Below are 23,790 nucleotides of genomic sequence, written 5' to 3' on the forward strand. Positions count from 1 at the left end.
TTCGCTTTGCCACTTCCATCAGCAATACCGGGGCCAAGTAGGTAATGATCCGTAGTGATACGTAATTCTGTAGTGCCCATAGTAACGGTCCCATTTGGGTAACACACACTGATGTACCTGTAGCTTGGTACCAACGTGACATGGTACTCTGTAGTGATCTGTATTGTAACGCGAGTGCTGTGTAGCGGCGTGTAGCATGCTTACCATGGTCCATACCCCTCTGTATACAACTGACATACAAATTGTAGCATACTACCACAGATTTGTAGCATGCTACCACAGATTTGTAGCATGCTACCACAGATTTGTAGCACATCATAACACACTGCAAATAGGTACAAAGGCATATATAGTATCCACTTTCATTTGTATAGTGTTGTGTGGCTATTCCTGCAAGTGCCAATATCACACTGAAAACCGAACCATTTTTGACTAAAATGGGCAATTTTAAAAATAGATAATCTATGTTTGGATCGGACCAAACATGTTTCTATTAGTAGATGCATAACTATTAATACGTGACGATCTAAATATGGTATCTTCTAATCCACACCCGGCAGCTGCCCCGCTCATTCACCCAACTACCCTTCTGGACCGTAATCTAGTTCCTCCTGTGGGATAGAATGGAGAGTCATCCTATAAGGGTTGGGGGGGTTCTTCGTAGGCCTCATAATAGCACTGATTATGGAGATCTAAATGATGCAAAGAAAGAAATGAATAAAAAAAGATACACACCATCCTTCCTCAGCCACTTCCCTACATAAGCGAGCCAAGCGAGGACCTTGGTTCAAGGTATCCTTCTCTGCCTCTGCTGCAACCAACATGCAGGCATCATACCTCAGGGAGTACTCCTCTCCCTTGAATTCAATACCCGAACACGGACCACCTCTTGCAGGGTCAATCCCATCCCTCCACTCCTCAAGACAGTTGTGGATCTACAGCAAAATGCTTGTTAGCAAGGCAGTGCCAATAGCAGGAGAGAAATCAGAACTACACAACTGGCCACAAGCGCAAATGCTTTGTGGGGAAGCGATGTCTTGAAGAAATCCGTCTTTGTCTCCAGACCTTTGATGGGGACTGCAACCCCTTTTGTAGGATGGTAGAAGAAGTCCAGACAGATCTTCTTCACAAAAGGATGTCCAAATGGGACATCGTGATACTGGAAACAAATCAATGAGTGGTAAGCCAGGTAAAATGGACGGCGAACTCACTCGGGTTTTGGCAACACCCCGGTGGTATTTACCATTGAGTAGCCAATATGCTACCCTGTCCTTGATGTATTCGATCTCCCCCATCTGATTTTCAAACATATTGGGGTTCGCGGCGATGACCTCCGACGGGACTTCGAGGCCATACGCATTTTTGACCAGGGGTCTGATCATCGTCTTCAGTCTTCCCCGGAAGGTTGACGCGTAGACAAATGCCTAATGAGAACAGACACGTTAGTACGATATCCTTAAAAGAACACGCTAAAAATATACCGTTACGGCGGTATTCCTGTCTAGGAGCGTTTTTTTCTCTGCAAAGTTATGTAAACCAATTAACTAAAATCACAGAAGACAGAACTTACTATCAGGCAACACTTTATCCGTGTTCATTCTTTCAAACACGGTTACTGCCATCTTCACACATCCATCGGCGACTAATAAGTGATTTTCCCGAGTGGGAAAGGGGACCTCCTCTACTACATACAGGCACATCAGTTTGCGTGCAATTTTGAGCACATCTTTCCAGTAACCAGTAAAGGATGCAACTGAATGCTTGGATACTTCCCTAGCAGAAGAAGTACTGGACTTCTTATGAGCGATGTGTGCCTCACCAAGCACCTCATCATCGTCAGATGCTTCGTTGTTCTCCCTTGTCAAACCTTGGGATACGGCTCCTTGCGAAACAGCCGCCTTGCGCAATGCCTCAGGGCGAGGTGGCTTGTTCGCCCGATTACGACGACGGTGTTCTTGAAGAACATCCTCTACTTCCACAACCTATATCAATAATACATTAGCTAGACATTAAATACAGCAGAGAAATGATTACATGGGGGGAAGGCTGGCGGAGCAATGCCCTTGCTCTCCTCTCCTCTTCATCATCGGAAACTTCATCAACCACTGTCAAACATAGGTGGTAAGCAAACACGACATAAAGGTGGAGTTAAACCAACGCTGGGCAGCAGGCTCTTCATCATCTTGACCCGCGTCGTCGTAACCTTCATCACCGTCGACATATTGGAGAGCTTCTTCATCCCCAATATTCTCTTCATCAATTCCTTGCATGCATTCGTCCCCTGATGCTTCCTCAGATCGCCTTTCACCGTCACTATCCCCCTCTTCCTCCTCCTCATCTTCCTCCTGCTCTATGCCTTCGTAATCTTGTTGCTCCTCCTCGTCTTGATGGCTGATGCTAGCCTCTTGGTGGGCGTTATAGGCTGCTGGATGCACTGGCTGTTGTACGGGGGCATGTTGTGTTACAGGATGCACTGGTTGTTGTACGGGGGCATCGTAGTATTGGACAGAATTCTCTGCCGCAGGGGCAGCGTAACGCTGAACAGGATTTGCTGCGTGTTGTACAGGGCGCGGGACAGGATGTGCTGCATGTTGTACGGGGCGCGGGACAGGATGTGCTGGCTGTTGTACCGGAGCAGCGGGGCGCTGGATGGGGGCAGTGGGTCTTTGGACAGCATGATCAAGCTCTGAGTGCTCCTGATTTCTCTGAGCTGCACGTTGGATCTGGACAGGAGGGGGGGCACCCTGAGATTGTCGTGGGCTTGGTTGGACTTGTTGGACATCCCAAGGAGCAACTGAAGGCGTTGGCCTTGGTTGCATTTGAATAGGGGGACCTACATGCGACACAACGGTAACCTAGACGTGCTTGGAAGATAGCAAATTTAAGATTAGAACAGTAGACTCACCCCATTGCGAGGTTTCTTCAAGGGAGGCGCCATCTCATTTTCAGGCATGGCGCTAGTATCCACATTGGCGGCCCTTGACTTCCTCTTCCCAGCCTTCTCGAAGTCAATAAAAATGATGTTAGATGTTTTCTCCTGCCGAGCATTTACTCCACCAAGACCACGGGTGCTTCGGATAGGACGGCCATTGGGGTCTTTTTAATAAGGAGTTCAGTGAATCTCAACAAAGAAAATGCTAGTACAGACCTGCTTCAGGAGCCTGAGGTGGCTCGTTTTCTGCCACGGAGCTCGGACCCTGTTCAACCTCTTGTCCTAGATGGATAAAACATTAAGTATGCGGATGTAATGAGGATATATAGATGATACCTTCAACCGTGGCATTGACAACCGCCTTTTTCTTTTTGGATCCTTTAGGTGGCATATTGGGCTGGTTTGACGGTTGTAATGCAGAAATAGAGACAAGGGGTGGTGAATTATGTCAAGCTACGATCCGGAGGTATGCGAAATTAGCATCTTTTCAAAATTTAAGGCGACGGACATCAGTCAAAAATATATCGTGCCATATAGAAATTACAGGTACTGAAACAGTACCCCTATCTACTACAATATATCACATATACATTATAGTCAGATTCCATGTCCTACTTAGAGTTAAGTAAAGTTACATCTCAGAGGGGAAAAGACTGCACCTATCATGATCGCGGATTATCCTGAGGGTGCATTAGAATAGGTATTCCCCGACTAATGAGGGATACCCGTAGACGGGCGATTTCGAGCTGGGTTTCAAACAGAAGATCTTCATTGGATTTATATGCTCGCATAATGTCGTCCATATAACAACGTAGCTCTGCCTGAACTTCTAGACACCTCTGTTCAGTGAGTTGAAATTGGTCAAGAGCCTTTTTAACGGCCTCTATGCCTTGATTCTAGAGGAAGGTGGATTAAAACATGAAAATAGACCTAAAACGAAGAACTCTGCCTCTTCGGGTATGCTAGGGAGGCGGCGACTTTGAGGTTGCGAAGCGTTGTTGCTATTGGAATGGTTCATGATAAAGATAGGCAACAATTTGGTGTGGTGGTGGTGGCTTAAGTTCAAGACGATCAACACATTACGAACCATTAGCACTGTTGATTGCCGAAATACACTTAAATAGAATGACATAAAACCCGTATATGTCTACAAGTCCGTGTTCGAGATACAAGTAATGCTGCACCCTACATATTTACAACTTTGACACCACGGGACGGGGGGAAGATTTGAATCAAAGATGTTGTCGGAAAAGTTGGGAATGTATCACCGCGTTTCATACGAGTAACGGGATATTTATGTACAACGCAAATATCCTTGTCTATTGATCGTATCCTGAATATAATCCCCATTGAATCGCCCTCAAGCGGTGTAACGAAGTCGTCCTTTTTTACAGGATGAATTGGAAACAACACTGATTTCGGTAATGTCAGTGTACGTCCCAGTAATGCTAGGTGGGCAGTATCGTCGGTAAGGCTGAGAAGTTCCATCGCCACTTGATGGTCGCCCTTGGATTTGTCTACGACTTTTAATCGTAATCCTTTCAGCTTATCGTATTTCGTATCTAGCCAGTGAGCGACGGTTGAGGGTAGTTCTGCGATTTCCACCGCCGAGTGTACAGGTATTGCTGAATACGGATTCCATGCAGGAGACAGAAAACTTGCTACTGTGGACGGCATTGGAGTTGCTCCACCAGAAGGCCCGGGGTCTTGAGCGGAATTTATATGTTCTCGGTTGCTTGAAACAATGTCAGTAAGCACCTGACAGTCAACGAATCAAGTGAAACCACATACTGTATAATTAAATGTGATATTTTAATACGTTCCACCCTCTGGTTACGAGCTTCCAGCTCAACGTCTGCAAAGCCGTCGGGGGTAGTGCTTTTAACGATGCCATAGTACCCCTTGAATGTATTATTCCCGACAACGATGACACTCAAACCTATATAGACGTCGTTGTGGTCTCTTTCTCCAAGCTTTGACGAATGACGCTTTCGCGGGCGAAGAGTAGCATGGGCAGGGGGGACGTAGAATATGACTGTGTGGATGGGCACAATGACCTGAAAAATGTGTTGAACACTACTGAGACAAAGAGAATGACAGTTCACCTACTTCGCGTTCGTGCTCTGGGGCGATAATACAAACAGATCTTCCATCAAAGTCTGACACCCATCCATGGAGATCTTTGTGATCCCCTTCAACGACTTCAACACTATCGCCTATCTGGAAAGCTGCACGTAGATCGTGTAGTGCAACTGCTTGTGTTATACCTTGGGAGGGGATGTGCACTTCCACCTCAGCGTCAGAAACACTCTTGACCGTTCCAAAAAGACCTAAGTATTCTCCACCAATAATTTTGACTCGATCATATCGTTTCAGTCGAGTCATGGAGATGGCTTTCGAGGCTTGCGCTAAGGTCTCCGTCGTTACAAATGGACACTCGCGAAATTGCTCCAACTCGGACGATGTTGGGAGGACATTGGAAAGATATTTGAGATCGATGGCGTCGAAATCCGTGATAATAAATCCATCCTGGAATATCCTGTCGAGGTGCGATTTCTTGATGTTGTCCGGAGGTCTGGGGATAAGAACAACACTTTTCCGACCCTGGAATGTGAACACAAGGCCGGTAGCATTTGCGTAGGTCGTCCAAGCCTTACGCTTTCCAGCAACCTTGACCCACGATTGGTCTTCAGGGCGTGAGGGTGGGGGATGAGATAGGATCTCCATACATCTCTCCGAGGATAGCCTAACTAAATGTGTCGGATTAAGCTCTCTAACGAGGCAGGCTAACGTATGCGCATGTTGCATTGATGGCGCCTCGACGTAGATTCTCCCAGGAATTGAGGATTGAGCGAAGACAGACCGGGCAAGGATGATGGGAAATGTAGGGTTCGTTGACATCTGCATAATTTTGAAAGCGACGGCCTCTTCGCGTCCAACCTATCACTCGTAAGGTGATCAATAAATGCTGACTGAAGACTTATATTATTTTTGCGTACCTTGCAACCTATTTCATACATGATATCAGTCGCGGAAGGCATATAATTATTATCACCAAGTCCTCCTGGTTGGGGATTGCCATATTTCTGTATAAGTTCTCGTGAACTAGATGGCTCTATATCATTGTCAGGACGAATTTTCATGCGTGAAGGCAGAAGCATGGGCAACAAATCGCTCCATTCATCAGCGTTATCTGTATTTTGCATGGCATGATATAGCCGAGAGTGTGCAACACGTTCCTCATCCTCAGAGAATTCATCGTTATCATTCACTGTATGTCAGAACCCATTAGCATCAGTACATATTGAGCAGAATATATGTAAATTATTGGAACATACGTAGTTGGCCCCCTTCATAATCAAGCTCTTCCGAACTTTCATCATCATCGGAAACCGCTGCTTCAATGTCTATGAAGGGATTAATGTCCTGATTTTTTGAGATCATAATTAAATTTCCCTGAAGTTAGTGATTAGATGGAGGGTTGGATTAGTACACACTGTGCGGTTGCCTAGGCTGTCAAGTCGTCTGCGTTTATAACTAGACATTGTGGGTCTTAAAGACTGTTAATCGATGTTCATCTCACTTAATTTATCATCTTAACTTGTGATAATTTATTTTTAGATACTACACAACCTATTACTATGATAAGACGCTATGATGAACGGAAAGAGAAAACATATGGTGAGAAACACGCTATTTCCGGAGCGATTCTTTAGGGTAGGTTTCCCGTCCTGAAGTCACGAGTTGGTTAAAAAAACGCCCCCTTACATCAGCCGCATCACCGTCACGGTGATGCGGCTGATGTAAGGGGGCGTTTTTTTAACCAACTCGTGACTTCAGGACGGGAAACCTACCCTAAAGAATCGCTCCGGAAATAGCGTGTTTCCAACTTGATTGTTTTTCTTTCCGTTCGTCATAGCGTAGTACCCCTCCCCATAGATTTAACATACATTCTAATAAAATAGACATAGACAATACTCTAGACACTCTATAATAGTTTTCGTTCAGTTAAAATTCATCTAGTTGAAAATTTGAGACACCAGAAAAAAACACACAAAAAAAAGTAAGTACCCAAAGAAATAGAATGCAGGGTGAGACGTTGAAGTTTTGTAGTGCAAGCCCAGAAGATTTCCCCCGTTGCCCGACTCCAAGCTGAAGAAATTCTGGCGTTTCCCTTCGAAACGCAGGTCGTTCGTCAGACTCTGGAAAACATGTTGCCAGAGTCGCACCCACTCCGCGTAGGTCTTAATTGGATTGCCATTTATGGTACTAATATCAAGTTTCTGTAGAGGATGGTGGATTTCCTCCGACGATATGAGGACTTCACCTTTTTGAATTACGATGTTTCATCATCGAGCATGCGAGCGGCCATCAAGTATAGGCAAAGCTTGGCTGCCCTTCAGAACAGCATCGTAGAGACACCCTGCGTAACCTCGGCTACATGGGAGCAGGCGGGTAGCTTATTTGCAGCATACCGTCTACTCGATCTCGTAGCGTTGTGGCCAGCAGCCTTTGGACCATCGTTGCCGGTGACCGTGCCCCTGAATGAAATACAGGCCAGCACAGGAACTAAGGAAATATTTTCACGGTTCAAGGTATGCGATCATGAAGTCACTCAATGTTAATTCTTAATTTTCAAACAATTATTGTAGCTTGTAGATGACTTGAAGGACTGGCCGGCAATGCTCTGCTCTGCCAGGAAGCGCATCCTCAGAGCCGACTCTAAGTCGCACAGAAACATCAACACCCCTTCTATCAGTGACACGCCGTCATCCGCTTTCACCCAGGGCGGGCCCTCGGAATCAACGCTATTACTCTGTCTGGCGCGTAACCACTTCAAGGGTGTTGTGGGGAAAATAATCGGGAATGTGTACTGCGCCTCGCTACACTACCAAATCTTGTCAGGAATGCGCGGTATGAAGGACGATGAACACGTTCTACCAGACATTCCAACGGACACGGCTACTCTTGCAAATCTCTAGTAAGTTTTCTTTCCTCTATTCATTGATACAATCTGCTCAACATACCCTAGTGCAAGCGGCCATCCTGATGCTGCGTTGTTCCTCTCAGAGGTCACGCCATCTCATTTAAAAATTCCTCTGCATGTCGCCCTTTTCATATCCCCCATCCTTCTTTTTGTGAATAAATCTTGGTATTCTAAGAAATGTGACCGGGAGCAGCTGCTTAAAGTAGGTGTATCCACATCCTCCCAGTTTAACTTGGATTAACGCACTCCTTTAGGCCTCAAAAGCGCTCGGTAATTGTCGCCCCCGTGTTCTGCGTGAAGTGGAGATGGAAATTTGGAAAATCATTGCAGCGCAAAATTGCGACATCCAGTCAGCCTTATATAAACTTGTTATCTCAGACTGCTGGATGGAATGCGAGCGGGTAATTGCACAAGATCCCGCGTTTCACTTTTTCATATGTGTGTTCTACGTACTGTAACAAAATAACAATTTAAACTAATAATTGGCCAGCGTCAACGAGCAGCGCCGAGGTTACAGCAAATTTTAACCTAGCAAGGCGCAGCACTGAACCACACGGTAAGTTATAAGCAAAGTCTGCGTCAATTACATGATTTAAATCCGTTTAAAACAGCTCAACTTCAGACCGTTTCCCATCATGGTGAAAAAACCACCTGTGAAGGGTCCGACGCAGACGCGGAGGGTGACGATGATCACGAAGTGGACACGACAGAAATGGTCAGCATGGGTCAACGGGAGAACGGGGACAATACGGTCCCTACCTCAAATATACAGCCTCCGGAAGACACGTCTTCAGTGGCTGGCAAGGATGTCAGCATGGGTCAACAGGAGAACGGGGACAATACGGTCCCTACCTCAGATATACAGCCTCCGGAAGACACATCTTCGGTGGCTGGCAAGGATGTGCCCACGGACGAGCAACCTGGTTTGCCGCGGAGTGATGATATTGGATCTGGTCTACTTCAGACTGAGAATACTGGGCCCTCATCTGCAGGGGATTGTGAGATGAACGTCGATCCGGAGCAAGCTGATGTCGACCATCAAATGGAGGATGGTCCACATACCAATGGTCCAGAAAATTTGGGAGATGGCGGGCTGGACAAGGAGCTGAAGGGTCTTCTGACGAGGCAAATCGTATGTCGGAAGTTCACGAGGGCGAAAAGCAGGGGCAAGACGGAGAACGACCCGACGAGGAGAACCGAATGTCAGAAGATGGTGAGGAGGAAAGGCCAGACGACAGTTCGTCGGACAATGAGACCGAGAAGCAGGGGCAAGGGGATGTTCCACCAGTCCAGGAGGACAGAATGTCGGTCGATGGAGAGGGGGTAGGCCCAGAGCAAAACAATGATTCCTCAGACATGGAGAGGAATACATTGGAAGACAGCCAAGGCGAAAAGGAGGGGGAGAACGCACCTCCTGCTCCTCTTATTTTGAGGATTCCTCCTGTTTCCCAGATAAACAGGAGCAAAAACACCACGGCTGACTCCTCTCAGAAAGGGAAAGGGAAGGGCCGGCAGGGCCTTTCCAAGCGGCCTCCCAAACGCAAGCCGACGCAGGCTACCGACACATTTGATTCGGACGACGACCTGTGTATTGATGTCGATCTGTACGACAGCAACACCACCCTTGATGTCGTCAGCACTCCGGAGAAGGTGTATGGCACCAAAGTTTGGTCCACCTACAACGGTCGTGGCCAACTTAAAAGTTTCTGCGTTGTTGCCCATGTAAGTCATTCTCGATATTGATTTTTTCGTCATTTATTTATTCTCCAAACAAGAGTCAAGCCGACGTGGATCGTGTTGAAAGGGTTCTGGAATTGGTCGAGAGTGACTACGTCGATGGAGTTCCATTGCACATAGCACGTCCCGAAGAATCATGTTTTGCGGTATTCGACCGCAGCACCACGAAATCCATGTATCTGATGGAGTCTTTCTCTGAAAGGAACGTCGTCCTTATGTCTCCTTCTCAAGAGGAGTCTATTTCAACTTGCTCCGACGAGTTCTACAGCCAGGTACGTCGCCATATGGGTGATATGACGAGCACCAGGTCAATCCAAGGTGTGTTTCCTCTTCGATGTTTTGATTTTTCTTTCTGCGTCTCATGCTAATGGCCGTAACAGATATGTCGACCATGTCGTCTAACCCCATCGAGAGGATTAAGCGTGGGTCCCTCTCTCAGGTCATGGAAGCAGCGAGGATGAAAGGCAAAAGAGGAAAGATCCTCAATGCCCTCGACATCCCTTTACCTCATGCAGGCGCTCACTCTTTTGACTTGAGTACTGAGGCGGCTGCTCTTCGGGCTACATCTGGTAGCTGGAAGTATAGTACCCCCGTCCCATTTGGTGATATGTCATGGGGACTCGTAGCTACAGAGGGGGCATTTTCAGATATCCATATCGATGCCAATGGTTTCTGTTCCTTCATCCAACCTCTTCATGGACTGAAGCTGTGGATTATCATGTATCCCAGACGGTTGGATGTTGACCTTTCTTCTGACCGCCGTGTATTTCTGGGAGACAAGCTGGATTACGGGGAAACGCACCACCAAGACTGGATTTACGAGGCGATTGTTCTCGATAACCAGTCAGAACTGTATGTGATTTTTGAATGTCCTACCCATTTGATTATATTGACGCTACTTTGAAAAACAGCTTCATGAGACCGAATACTCTACATATGGCGTATTCTATCTCCTCAGTGGTTTGCCGTGGCGGACATTTTTACTCCTCCACTTCCTTCGAAGAAACCCTGACAGGAATCATTCACTGTTTTACCGCTGGATACAGGGCAACGAATACGAATCATTCAACGTCCCGATTTTTCCTGCAGCAAACCATACATTGGTTCTACAAGGTTTTGGTTGAAGGTGACAGCGACCCAGAAGGTATGAGGTTTTTTACCGTTTCCTACAAGATATCTGATTCTTTTCTTCTATTTTCTCTCAGATTTTTATGAAATGTACCATGTCCCATTCTACAGTACGCAGTCCGGATACTCGAGCTTGATAGCTCTGTGCGTGTGCATGATCTTGGCAAATGCGCTCGACTACGAGACCTATCGAAATCCCGATCAGATGTTCTCCACCAAGACTTCGGCACAGTTAGACGCATGGATGCGGTGGGATACCAACAGCCTGAGCGACGAAGAGCGCAAGGCGTGCATCTTTGCCCGTGGCGAAGCCTTGGCTATTCTAGAGTGGCTATGTCATCGCACGAAGTCCATCCACTACATGATTGAGACGGACAAAAACAAGGATGCACAAAATATCATGGCGACAGAAAAGTTCCATGAAATGATACTTTGCCGCTATGCCCGTATGATTCTAGCCTACGACGCAGAAGCCAAACATAACAACATTGGTGGTGCCCCTTGCTGTACCGACACCAGTTTGCTTTTTGTCCAGCTTCAGGGCGTCTGCAGCGGAGAATTGAACAAGGTTATATGTCGCAGTATCGACCAGCTTCCTCGTTCCTCGGTCCCAAAGATGCTCAAGTTACCCGTAATCACTCTCATTGACTGTGATGCCTGTGCGGATTCCTCAACGCAATTGAGTAGGTGGACCAGTGTCTGCCTTTGGATATTCACTAACCACGTCACAAACTAGGAACTCCCAAGGAGATTCTGGAACTTGGTACGAGTGTGAGGGATAAACTGTATCTGGATGGCATGAAAGTCAAGCTGGAGAGCACAAATCCGAGTACGTGTGTTCGATTATGCCTTTACGTCGCAAATGCTTATCTCTTCATCAGAATCAGAGTCTGTTCCGCCTTCTAAACGACGGCGACTTTGATATTGTACAACACATTGACACACATCTTGATTTACATACATGCCATGTTTTATTTAGTACTGAAAGGCGTGTATGTCCTGTAACATAATGACGATTGTTTTATTATCTGTAGTTGTGTGCTGCTCGTATCGCCAGACCAATACGCAAATTCTCGCTGGGATGAAAGCTTCTGGCTTTACTGTAACTGCTGTGCGTTTGAATTTATCATCAAGGTCAATGAAATCAACTAACTTACGTTTGTTGATGCTTCTTCCACCCACTTCAAAAAATGTGTTAGTGTCTTTGTTCTGGTGCGTATATACAGTAAAGCTCTTCCGAAGCCCTCCTTGGATTGTACTACGGATTGGTTGAATACTAACCCATGTGAAATTTGTTTGTATTAACGGAGACATAATCAGATAACATTTATAGACCCACTGCACGTTACTGAACATTACATTATCAGTTTTTTTTTCGTATCTTCGCTTTTGTATGAGTCGTTGTTTCAACATGGGAAAGGGCAAGGGCAAGAGAACTCAGGAAATCTGTGTGCGTTGTCCTCGATGCAACAAGCCATTCGCTAAGCATGCAGATGTCCAAAATCACATCAATCAACCAAAATCGGCATGTCGTTTTCAATATGAGAACGTTATGCATTTTCAGTCCAATCGTTCAAGCTCTACATCTAGATCAGCAACCCCCGTATCTCGAGACCCTTCTCCCGAAATTGGTAATTTTATGGAAGTGGACTATATCGACAATTTTCTTGGCGCGTCATCAGAGATGGAAGATGACCCACCCCCCAAGGCATCAAAATACAACTATCCGTACGTGAAGGAGGATTATAACGGGGCTGGAAGAGCATTTGGAACAGGCCTTACATTCATGGATCAGCTCAAACAGGATCAATTCGAACCCCAGCGGGCGGAAAATTTGTACTATCCTTTTGCCTCGAAAGATGAATGGGAGCTCTCCCTGTTCCTACTTCGCTCTGACATGAGCGTAGGAATGCTGAATGATTTTTTGAAACTTGAACTGGTAATTGAGCGTACATTCCCATCATTATTTATTTCAGCTGAGTCGATCCCGTATAGATAAAAAAACTCAACTTGTCCTACAAGTCGGCAAAAGATCTACGCAACCGGGCAGAGATCCTTCCCTCTGGTCCGCAGTGGAAGAGTCAAACGATCATACCAGAAATACCAAGCAAAAATCAGCTAACGCTTTTTTACCGCGATGGATTGGAATGTATCAAGGCGCTTCTCATCAGTCCCTTGCTCCAAGATAGCATGCACTTTAGCCCATTCAAGCTCTTCGACAAGTGCAACGAGATGATGCGGGTATACACTGAGTGGTTTAGCGGTGACATTGCGCATTTTATGCAGGTTAGTAGCAATGCCTTTGTCCAAGTTTGACGACAGTATAACAAGGTTCCCAAGGACCAGCTCCCAAAAGGAGCAACACTTGTACCTCCTATTATTTCCACGGATAAAACCAACATTTCCAACATGACCGGAGGCCGTGTCGCCTACCCTGGCCTTATCAGCATTGCCAACATAATGATGAACGTTAGAAACAAATCGTCAAATCATTTATTCCTTCTTTTTGTTCTTCTTCCCATACCAAAGTTTCTTCATCGCTCCAAAGCTGTGAATGGGATGATGGCAGCACGGCTATATCACCAGTGCATGGACATTGCTCTAGAATCGGTCAAACAAACTGCGAGGGTGGGAACCACCATGGCAGATGCATTGGGGAATAATCGTTTCTGCTTTACACCGCTTGCTGCCCTTATCGTTGATACTCCAGAATCTGCTCTGGCGGCTTGCGTCGCAGGATCCACATCCTCTGTGACGTTGGCACAATACGAGACGTTTGGGGATTCCTTTCGCCACCCTTCCCGAACTGCAGATCATACAATCAACACCATCATGGCCATCAACAATGTTAAGCCCCCTAATCATCTCGAACCATATCTAAAAGAAAGCAAAAAGCACCGTCTCAATGGGGTTCACCTACCGTTTTGGAGAGATTGGCCCTTGTCTGATCCTTCTGCATTCCTTACGCCTGAACCCCTTCATCACTGGCACAAGATGTTCTGGGATCATGATGCAAAATGGTGCATTGCTGCAGTCGGAGGTTCCGAATTGGATTTTCGATTTTCGATTTTACAGCACCGCACTGGTTTCCGACACTTCAAGGAAGGGATTTCTTCCTTGAAACAAGTGACCGGTAGGGAACATCGGGACGTTCAGCGATACATTGTTGCTCTCATTGCAGACACAGTCAGTACACCCTTTATCTTAGCCATCCGGTCTCTGATGGACTTTCGGTATCTCGCACAATCTCAAACAATCTCCGAGGCAATGTGTCTCAGAATTGAGCAGGCACTGCAAGATTTCCATGCCAATAAACAAGCCATCCTTGACGCGGGAGCACGTCGAGGTAAAAAAAACAACCCAATCGATAATTTCTATATTCCAAAACTCGAGTTTTTGCAAAGTGTAGTACACGCAATTAGACTAAATGGATGTGCAATCCAATGGTCTGCAGACACGACAGAGCATGCACATATCGAGGTGGTCAAAGCCCCTTCCAGTTCCAGCAATAATCAAAGATACGAGCCTCAAGTTTGTCGATACCTTGATCGTCGTGACAAATTGCGCAATTTCGATTTGTTTACAGCTATACGAGAAATGAGGATTGATTTTCGGGCTATACACTCTGCAACAATTACGGATGAGGAGGAGCAGGAGGAGGGGGATGAGGGGGAGGAAAACGGCGAGGTTGTGATGGACACAACGTCAGAACTTCTTTCAACAATCATGCCGATGACAACCTTTCAATCAGCAAAGTCCAATCGCATTGTGGATTACTTCTACAAAGCTAGTCTCTATGAGCGTGGCGTATTGGAAGGCCCAGTCCCCTACAGAACATTTTCTTGCAGCAAAAACGTTGTTGCCCATTTATCTAGGGATGCTAGTTCCAAAAGATTGCATATCGACGAGGTTGCGAGCATTTTTAAAATTCCCGACCTACGACCAGCAATTGCCGATTATGTGTCACTCATCAATAAGGAATCAAATCCGAGACAGACCAATTCTCGAGGTTATCACATCAAGGGGATAACTGGCAGGCGTGTTTCTCCTCCCGGTTGTCCGTTGCCGTATTCAAAACTTGAGGTATGGCATAAGGTCCGTATACAGTCGACTGCGTACCAATACCCTCATGAGATCCTGGAGGCAGTCACACTTAATGCATATCCGCCATCTAACAAACATCCTTTTGGATACTTCGATTCAGCAATCATAAACGTGGATGAATCTGAGGAGTGGCCTCGCAGCGGGCTTCAAGGTAGTACTTCTTTGTGACTTTTTTCCGAACCCCGTTGACCAGCCAATATTGTAGGCCATTCTGTCGTCGACATTCGTATTATTTTTCGCATTGTCGGAGAGACACCCAGTACTGTGTCTCCCGATATTACTGGAAGATTTCTCGCATACGTCCAACGTTTTGAGGTTTTAAATCAGCCACAGTCTCTAGGTTCTGCGATCCGTGGACCTTACCCAGAGCCAATAACCGGCATGTATAAATTAAAACGAAGTCAACGTACAGATAACACCATTATGGGTGGAATTTTACCATTGAATCAAATACGCTCCCTGGTTGATCTGGTCCCTCAGATGGGCGAGAAGGCAAGGCGAAGCCTTACTACACATAACAGTCATTCCACTAGCACCGAGTTCCGATTAAACAAATATTTTGACAAAGAACTCTATTTGGCCCTGTCATCATAACATATCCACCTCAGGAAACCCACAAAGTTTTCAATCCCTAATGCACATTGCCACTCAAATTATCACCCAACACGCCGGCCTCGTTGTACACAAAGACGACTCGGATCAATATCAACAGCCGCTTCTCACCAGTCCCGCTTTCTCACACTGTATCATCGTCACCTACTGCATATCCCTCCATCCATCTCATCTCTGCAGAATCAAGTCGTTCTCGCTCATCTTCCGCTCACCACCGCCCAAACTCCAAAGGATTCTTCCCAGAGTGCCTCTTCCTCTAAACAAAAATTCGCCTCCAGTCTTGTTGGTCCGTCCTGTCCTCAATTAGCGCCCATCTTGCCGGAGATACTCACTTTATTTTTTCAATTCCATTGCAGATTAAGCTGTCAGCACCTTATCTGAGATCTGGCGCCCTCAAGACATTCCCTCCCTATTTCTACCCACTGAAGTCCTTTGAGGATTGAGGACATCTGGAAACATACTGCAGACAGCACTATGTTATCTCGAAGCCATTCGTCCCAAGGTTCCCAAAATTTGCAAGAGGAAAGCATTGGCCTCTCTCCCACAATCCATACCTGCCATGCCTCTGTATCATTACCTACTGAATACCCCTCCATCCGTCTCATTTCTGCAGAATCAAGTTGTTCTCACTCATCTATTCCACCCACCACTGCGCAAATTCCAAAGGATTCTTCCCAGAGCGCCTCTTCTTCTAAACAAAAATTTTTTTCAAGGCTTGCCGGTCCGTCCTGTCCTCAATTAGCGCCCACCTTGCCGGAGATACTCACTTTATTTTTTAAATTCCATTGCAGATCAAGCTGTCAGCACCTTGTCCGAGATCTGGCACCCTCAGGATATTCCTTCCGTGTTCCTACCCCCCGCCAAAGTAGGGGGTAGCTCTTTTCCTCCTACTCATTCCCGTCCAACTTCCAAGCAGATCTCTTCCGATTTGCAATCCATAGCGTCTCATACACATCCAATACATCCACACAACAGTCATCCCTCCGTATCCGGCCATAACCCTTCCCCGACCCTCTTGCTTGCCTTGGGCACCAAATCCGATCAGATATTACCCCTCAAGTCTTTTGTTTATAAAGTCCTTCGCCACTCAAGGACATCTAAAAACGTACTGCAGATAGCACTATGTTATCTAGAATCCATTCGTCCCAAGGTCCCACAGATTTTGCAAGAGGAAAACATCGGCATTCGCTCTTATGCTCAGCCCAAAAGCAGTATTCAGAAAGCTACCCCAGAAGAGCTGGCGATGGATGCTGAGCTTACTGCTCTTGAGAACTCCGGCAAGATCAACATCATCAATAATTTCATTGACAATTCTATGCAAACATTCCGTGTTGCCGATTCTGGTTCACAAGATCTGGCTGAATCGTGCATCTATCCACAAGACTCTCTGTCCAGCGTAGATGTGCAGGTCTCAACGGCTCCTCTTTCCACCACCCTTTCTTTGCCATCTCCCCTCCTGTGTCCCCGTAGAGCCTTTCTGGCATCCCTCATCCTGGCCTCCAAATTTTCACAAGAAAAGTGTTATTCTAACCGTGCTTGGGCAAGGTTATCTGGTCTCCCACCTCGTGAAATTGGTCGCTGCGAACGTGCCCTCGCACAAGCCTTGCAATGGCGACTCTGGGTCGGCAAATGCGCCTTTGGTGAGAGTGCTGCAACTGCCACATAGTCTCAATAAGTTTCAACTTTCACGACCGCGCCATGTAGTACGCATTCTCAATAATCACTCTTTTGCTTGCCACCACTACGCGCGCTCCTCCCGCATTCAGTTAGATAGGCATCTTCTTAGACTAGCCTAGAAAAATCTATAGAACTTTGTTTTACGTATACAGAACCCCTGAAGAATTTTTATACCCGCGAAGTTTGTTTTCAGCTTGAATTCCAACTACGACAAAGTGAGCGTATCACACACCATGCAAATCATCAGCTATGAGGAAATTTTACGAATCGAAGCAGAAGTATTGGCCCCTACTTTCCCAGATCTAATACATCCTACAACTTTCCCAGAGGCCGCCTCACTTGCTTCTCAAAGACAGCAATACGACTTGGAAATGGCTCAGTTAGTTGAGCAGACCCAAAAAATGGTCCTTTTGACCGAGAACAGGCTGATACTGGCCATCCTGGCCCTTTTCAACGAAATTAACTGGACCACCCTGGACCCAAGGTTACTATCGTTGGCTAAAGCCAAGATTACCGAGGGTGACCAGTGGCTCAAAGCACGAGCCGTGAGTTTTCTGTTTCTTCAAGTTTCAAGTTGATACTCTTGCTTAAGATAACTAGGAGGAGACACTTCGGGATGCAGACTCAGGCAGCCCCGAGCACATATTGACCCAAGGGATGTCCATTATAGCCAACGGCCAGATTCATATTCGAACGGTAGAGGTGAGTCACAGTGATAACTACTTTGTTTCTACACTTTCTTAGTAATGGGCAGGATCTCATACGAGAATGTCAGGATCATTAATAGGGTCAAGATACTACATTGTAAATAGACACTTAATTGCCTTTAAAAATGTACATTTTATTGCTTGATATGATTGAAGAGCTTTACTGAGACCAATCACATTGGACATCAAACTCTCCTAAGTCTGGAATCGTACATAGAGATAGCTAGGAAAATCCAAAGCTCGCAGTAGTAATGTTGGAATGCTACAGAGCTCAACGGAGCATCCCGCCGATGACACATGACGCTATACTGTCTACAGCCCACTTTGATGCTACATCCGGTTGGCAGGACAATACGTTGAGTTACCTCCGAAAATCCGGATTTACTGATGTCCCAGAATTCGATCCGCTTCGTCGAGAAACCGCAAAAACAGTAGGAGAATGGATTCTACGAAACTTAATCTACAGATATGGAATCCTCATCGAAATTGTCACGGATAATGGACCCCCAATTGTCAAAGCTTGTGAATACCTTTCCAAACGGTATCATATCAATTACATTCGCATCTCGAGCTACAATTCACAAGCAAATGGTCTCGTTGAACGCAGCCATTTTGATGTTCGTCAAGCCCTCTTCAAAGCATGCGATGGGGATCAATCCAAGTGGTCTCTATACGTTCACTACGTTTTCTGGGCCGAAAGAGTTACAGTACGACGTCGGATGGGATGTTCACCTTATTTTGCACTTACAGGAACGCACCCCTTGCACCCCTTTGATATTGTCGAAGCCAATTACCTTCTACCGCCCCCAGATTCCATTCTATCAACCACAGACCTTATTTCTCGCCGCGCAGTCGCTCTCTCAAAACGTCGATCCGATCTTGCAAAGTTACACTCAAAAGTGTATGAAGAACGCCTCAAAGCAGCTACCCGATTCGAACGAGAACATGCCAACACAATTTGTGACTACGATTTCAAGCTCGGAGACTTAGTTCTCATTCGAAATACGGCTATCGAGAAGTCTCTCAACAGAAAAATGCGAGCTCGTTACCTCGGACCACTCATTGTCATTTCCAGAAACAAAGGAGGTGCCTACATACTTGCTGAACTCGATGGCTCCCTCTTCGATCGCCCTGTCGCCGCCTTTCGAGTCATTCCCTACTTTCCCAGACAGAAACTCGACTTACCACCCCTCGATGAACTCCTAGATGTGTCCCAAAAGCGACTACAACAACTTAAAGACTCAGTTTCACCTGACCCGGATGAAGACCTTGATTCTGAAGATTACAACGCAATACCACAGGACAACGACCCCCTCTAGTTTACATTACAGTTGGGAGGAGTCTTCGACATTCAACAGCCTACTTCAAACTTTTATCCCACATACACGACAGCCACCTTCTTAATCCAGTTTATTCACTTCCATTTCAATTCCATTTCATTCTTGATTTTTCATCCACCACTCTCCATATATTGATTTTCAAACTTTTATACATCTTTCCTATTCGCACAACTGACTGGGGACAGTCAGATTTTCAGTTGGGAGGAGATGATACGCAGTGCAGCTTGCTAACCACGGAAATCGCGCGCACCAAGTCCACTTTCCCACGCTTCACATGATCGCGGAACATCAATACACCACCGACATCGCCCACCGACACCGATATTCCTCGCTCCCGATTCAATTACTCATTTATTTCTCATCACCATTCCATTTTGTATGCGTCTTCGTAATATTTTAACAAATTTTCTTCATTTTAAAACCTGAATTTCATATACAGCACAGCTTTCATTTTACCCACACTTTCCGAGTAGACACAATAGGCGCCCGATTTCGCACCCTTGCCGTTTCCTCCCCATCCGAGAAAATTTTACAATTTAATTAATCTACTTCTTCTGTAGACTTACTCATAGTGTCTTGGCCTCCATATTTCGTGTTCGCTTCGCTTATCTCTTTACAAACTTTGTTTTACACACACACCCCAGCTCAGTAGTATAAAAACTAGCTAGAAAATTATCTACACAATAACACATCGTTCACCTCTCGTTTCCATCGTGCTCTCATCGTTTTCAGCTGGTTAAGAAGACCAGGGAAACCCTCTCGCACCCTCAGACGCCTCTCATAGCGGTTCTCCAGTTGCTTTTACTTGTTTACTCTTTTTTTGTTTGCTCGACGCACCTAGGACGCCGCTGGCACATCAACGTTTTCCCTATTGATTTCTTACGATGCGTGTACTAACTTGGCCAAGTTTTATTTTTTGCATTATTATTTAGATAAACCCAGTTTCCACCGTCACTGTTCCGTAACGAATCAACCAGCATACAATAGAAATCGGCCTGAATGAAAGTTACACCCCATTACTTATCTATTTTTACTATAATTTTGATTTCCTCATTCTATTCGACCCTTTCTATTCTGCTCCATAAAGGTTTTTTCATGATTGTAGCTACTTTGATGGTATTCATGCCTTGTAGATTAGATTGCGTTGTTGCCACGTCCAGTTGTATTTGTTTTGGGCTATTAATGCCATACATATTTGATTCGGAATGATTTTGGTGTGACCTTTAACCTTGAACATTGAATATTGAATCATCCAGGATTGAGTTTGGTCTAACAATTTCCTTGTGTCAGCCTCTTCATCTTCCCCGCCGATTTGATTTCGTCATATAATGCATACATATGACGCGCCACGTACTACACCAACGACATACAAACCGCTTTTGGAAATGAAACTTCTCTTTTTGGTCGTGTGGCGGATGACACGAAGGAGATCGAGGGAGGCTGAACAAAAACAAGAACATACCCTGGGTGGGTATAAGAATGCTGACGGTCAGGATGGAAACCTCCATCGTCTCTTGACTCTCTTCCACAACCATCTCATCATATTTTGGAAGAGTTCCCCTAAATCCTTTGACGATTTATCTACTTGTGATAACTCTTACTCAAGTAACGTAAGTTAGACTTAACTCGCCCTTGTCAAACATTCTAAGAACATCATTGAACAGCACTTTCATCACCCCGCCTTGAGCTATCATCACCGCTCTTGGTTTGGCAACTCCTCACATGCGTAAGTCCATCTCGCCTAGGTTAGAACATTGTTAACAACGCCTCACAGCAATTATACCATCCCGCCTTGGACCATTACCGTCAGTCCCATCGCCCTAAAAGCCACTAACCAACCCCACACAACGCAGGCTCGCCCACACACAACGGTCAAGAAGCCCAGCACAGAAGTATACCACTCCATTCAGGTCGCGTATTGCCAGTCTGCTGGTGTCAGGCTGGTGTGCGCGATTGTCTTAGGACATGCGGGGCAGTTGACATTTGACCCTACCCGCTCGATGTGTGGCACCCCCCCGCCGCCACCCCTGTAAATCGGGGGTCGTGGAAACCAGGGGGTGAGGTACGGAGTGCTGGTTGGTTCGCCCACCCCCCTAAGCAGTAGCGGTAGACTTGCAGGACATCGTCGCTTCTACCGTGAATCGCAGGGGTGGAGATTGATAAAAGCTTGCTTTGGACCCTGTGTGTTGGGCGGGCTTAGGCGAGCGGTGGTTGGCGTGAGGTTAGTTTGTTTCTTTTCGTTGTTTGATGTGGTTGATTTATTTCCTTCTTAGCCATGGACGACAACCAACACGATACCACAAACCATTGACTGCAATACTTTAACACGTTTCGTTCCTCAAATTCGGCGCAATAACCTTGCTTACCAGTCTATGCCATAGTATCGATGTTTCGTTGGGATACGGATGAGCACTCCTCTGGAAAGGGCGCCTTCAGTGAGTCTCGTATACCCACCGGTCTTTCTACTTTTGACATGCAATATTTCTAGCAATCGATATACTCGAGATATTCTTTGCCCTGACATGCTTTGGAAAGATCATGACTGGTAATTTAACTCGCCCTCTCCCATTACCGCCTAATTTTGTTTCGCAAGGCTTGCACGTCAAATTTGGCTGTTATCCACAATACACGCACACTGGCAGCGCATCAGGAACAATTATTCAAATATTGCCATTCGTCAGCCATTTGGAGCCAAGTCGGATCTTGGGGCATCTGGTTTCTTTTCATATGTGAGTCCGCTCGCCAAATATCATATGCTCCGAAAGGGTGATCTTTCATTGTATTTCTATAGCGTGTTCTCGTTTCCGTTTTTGTTTTCATTCTTTTCATTTAGTTTTATTATTGAAGTAGCGACTACGGTTATGCGTCAGGTCTTTGCGTCGAAAGATCACTTTTTTGGTAAGTTCCAAGCCTATTCTTCGTCCCTCTCTAATTTTAGGTGTTCAGGACTCGTGAAACCTCACTATTTGCCTACCAGTTCACATGCAAAGCACTCTAAAGGCTTTCGCTCGCTTTATCCACCACGATATTCAAGCCTGTTACCAACCTCCAATTGCAAAGAACCGGGCAAAGTCAGAATTATTCACCTAAATTGAAGCGCACTATTGCCTTTCATTCCACGATCTGAGGGAGCCCTTACGCCTGTTCAAACACCGAGTCACAAAGAGATCTGATGCGTATGACCTTCTTATTTTATGTGAGTTTACTCCGTAATTCCATTAGAGCGCGGATACTAACTTGCCCAGGTTTTTTTCTTCCTTTAATTTAGCTAGAAACCTGCTTTCGACATCCACAATCACAGTTTCGAGATTAACCCCAACCCGAGATATTAATATCGATTACAATCATCAACACAACACTCATATTTCAATACCTTCTCGTTTATTTGACCTTCTATTCTGCCCTGTGATGGGCCCTTTTAGTTACTTTTAATCGGTTTTATACAGCTTTTTGGCTTTGTAGAGTAGATCGCGTTGTTGTCGTGTCCAGAAGGACTCGCCTTGGGCTATTAATGCCATGAATATTTGATTCGGAATCGTCGTGTGACCTTCAGTTTTGATACAGCAGATCTGTGGGGCCTTAGTACAAGCACATTATCGCATTTTTTCTGGTTAGTGCGTTACGAATCGTCATTCCATTGCATTCCCTGTCATTCCATGTCTTTATTTGTTTGCTGTTTGGCCACTATGGACCCATATTTGTTCTTGCTTGACCGTGCCACTGTGCCTATAAATACCCGACGCGACGCGTTTTTGTAAATTCAAACCCCTTTCCCCTGTACCACCACCATCACCTCTACTACCGCCAACGTCTCAAGTGGCTATATGCGCCTCAAACCTCTTGTTTGTCTACTCCTCTTTCCTCTTTACTAGGCGTTTCACTCACCTCCTCTTCGTGCCTTCACATTCGGCATCCCCCCTGTCTCCTTGCTAGCTCAACATTTGCACAGTTAAAGTGACTATCAAGGCGGTCTTTCTCACTTAAGAGGTGTCTTTTTAATTTTCCAATGCTGTTTCGACGCATATATTCAACTTATTCATTTTTCTCCAGCATTCTCAGATGGCGCTTCACAATATTGGCGGTGACCGAGTAGTCAGTGGAATGTATCTGGTGGTGAGTATATGCTATCCAAACGGTATCTTCCGTTGCATAAAATATTTATTCACATCTGAATAGGGACGTGGCTATATGCGCCCCATACTCTGTCGATTTCACTTTGATCTCTACTGAGATCAAAAGACTCGCCACACTTTGAGTTCCGGCATCTCGGCTCGGCAGCATTGGTCTCCCCCCTTCATGCTTCCCAGAACGACTGTTATCTTATCTCTGGGTGGCAAAAGGATCCTGACGCGTTCTTGATGTTGGAACGCGATAGCACCTTTCCGTGCTGTTTTGTGTAACATCTGTTAACGACCTCAGGTACTTTTTGCCTCTCGAAGGTGGATATCGGTTCATCGGTTGCATTGGTCTCCTCATTCTACCTTACGCAATCATGCAGATCTTACCTCCCGCGAGGCGAAAGGGCTCCTGGCGCGTTCTTGATGTTGGGAAGTGATAACACTCCGC

General features: G+C 45.8%; 4 protein-coding genes across 4 annotated transcripts; 2 read left to right on the plus strand and 2 right to left on the minus strand.

The window, feature by feature from the left end:
- Positions 1-581: 581 nt before the first annotated feature.
- JR316_0012575 (uncharacterized protein) lies at positions 582-3,323 on the minus strand (the record flags this gene model as incomplete). The annotated part of the gene is made up of 11 exons (XM_047898200.1): positions 582-678; positions 736-935; positions 995-1,159; positions 1,212-1,424; positions 1,482-1,519; positions 1,571-1,982; positions 2,035-2,105; positions 2,159-2,855; positions 2,906-3,096; positions 3,149-3,214; positions 3,269-3,323. 11 exons carry the CDS (start codon positions 3,321-3,323, stop codon positions 582-584), a joined length of 2,205 nt encoding a protein of 734 aa, XP_047743089.1.
- A 794-nt stretch (positions 3,324-4,117) lies between these two features.
- JR316_0012576 (Transcription elongation factor SPT5) lies at positions 4,118-6,477 on the minus strand (the record flags this gene model as incomplete). Its single annotated transcript, XM_047898201.1, has 6 exons — positions 4,118-4,667; positions 4,724-4,989; positions 5,042-5,872; positions 5,932-6,203; positions 6,271-6,358; positions 6,430-6,477. The coding sequence occupies 6 exons, from the start codon at positions 6,475-6,477 to the stop codon at positions 4,118-4,120; spliced, it is 2,055 nt and encodes a 684-aa protein (XP_047743090.1).
- Positions 6,478-7,143: 666 nt separating this feature from the next.
- On the plus strand, positions 7,144-17,166 carry JR316_0012577 (G1/S-specific cyclin pas1; the record flags this gene model as incomplete). The annotated part of the gene is made up of 20 exons (XM_047898202.1): positions 7,144-7,170; positions 7,222-7,527; positions 7,585-7,913; positions 7,965-8,121; positions 8,174-8,357; positions 8,410-8,475; positions 8,531-9,051; positions 9,072-9,641; positions 9,695-9,974; positions 10,037-10,508; positions 10,568-10,800; positions 10,862-11,467; positions 11,521-11,613; positions 11,819-11,895; positions 12,349-12,723; positions 12,780-13,070; positions 13,107-13,253; positions 13,314-15,039; positions 15,094-15,408; positions 16,292-17,166. 20 exons carry the CDS (start codon positions 7,144-7,146, stop codon positions 17,164-17,166), a joined length of 7,650 nt encoding a protein of 2,549 aa, XP_047743091.1.
- A 244-nt stretch (positions 17,167-17,410) lies between these two features.
- Positions 17,411-17,961, plus strand: JR316_0012578 (uncharacterized protein; the record flags this gene model as incomplete). The annotated part of the gene is made up of 3 exons (XM_047898203.1): positions 17,411-17,722; positions 17,778-17,879; positions 17,932-17,961. The coding sequence occupies 3 exons, from the start codon at positions 17,411-17,413 to the stop codon at positions 17,959-17,961; spliced, it is 444 nt and encodes a 147-aa protein (XP_047743092.1).
- Positions 17,962-23,790: the final 5,829 nt, after the last annotated feature.

The sequence above is a fragment of the Psilocybe cubensis genome, chromosome 12 (genome assembly GCF_017499595.1).
Source record: "Psilocybe cubensis strain MGC-MH-2018 chromosome 12, whole genome shotgun sequence".
NCBI lineage: Eukaryota > Fungi > Basidiomycota > Agaricomycetes > Agaricales > Agrocybaceae > Psilocybe > Psilocybe cubensis.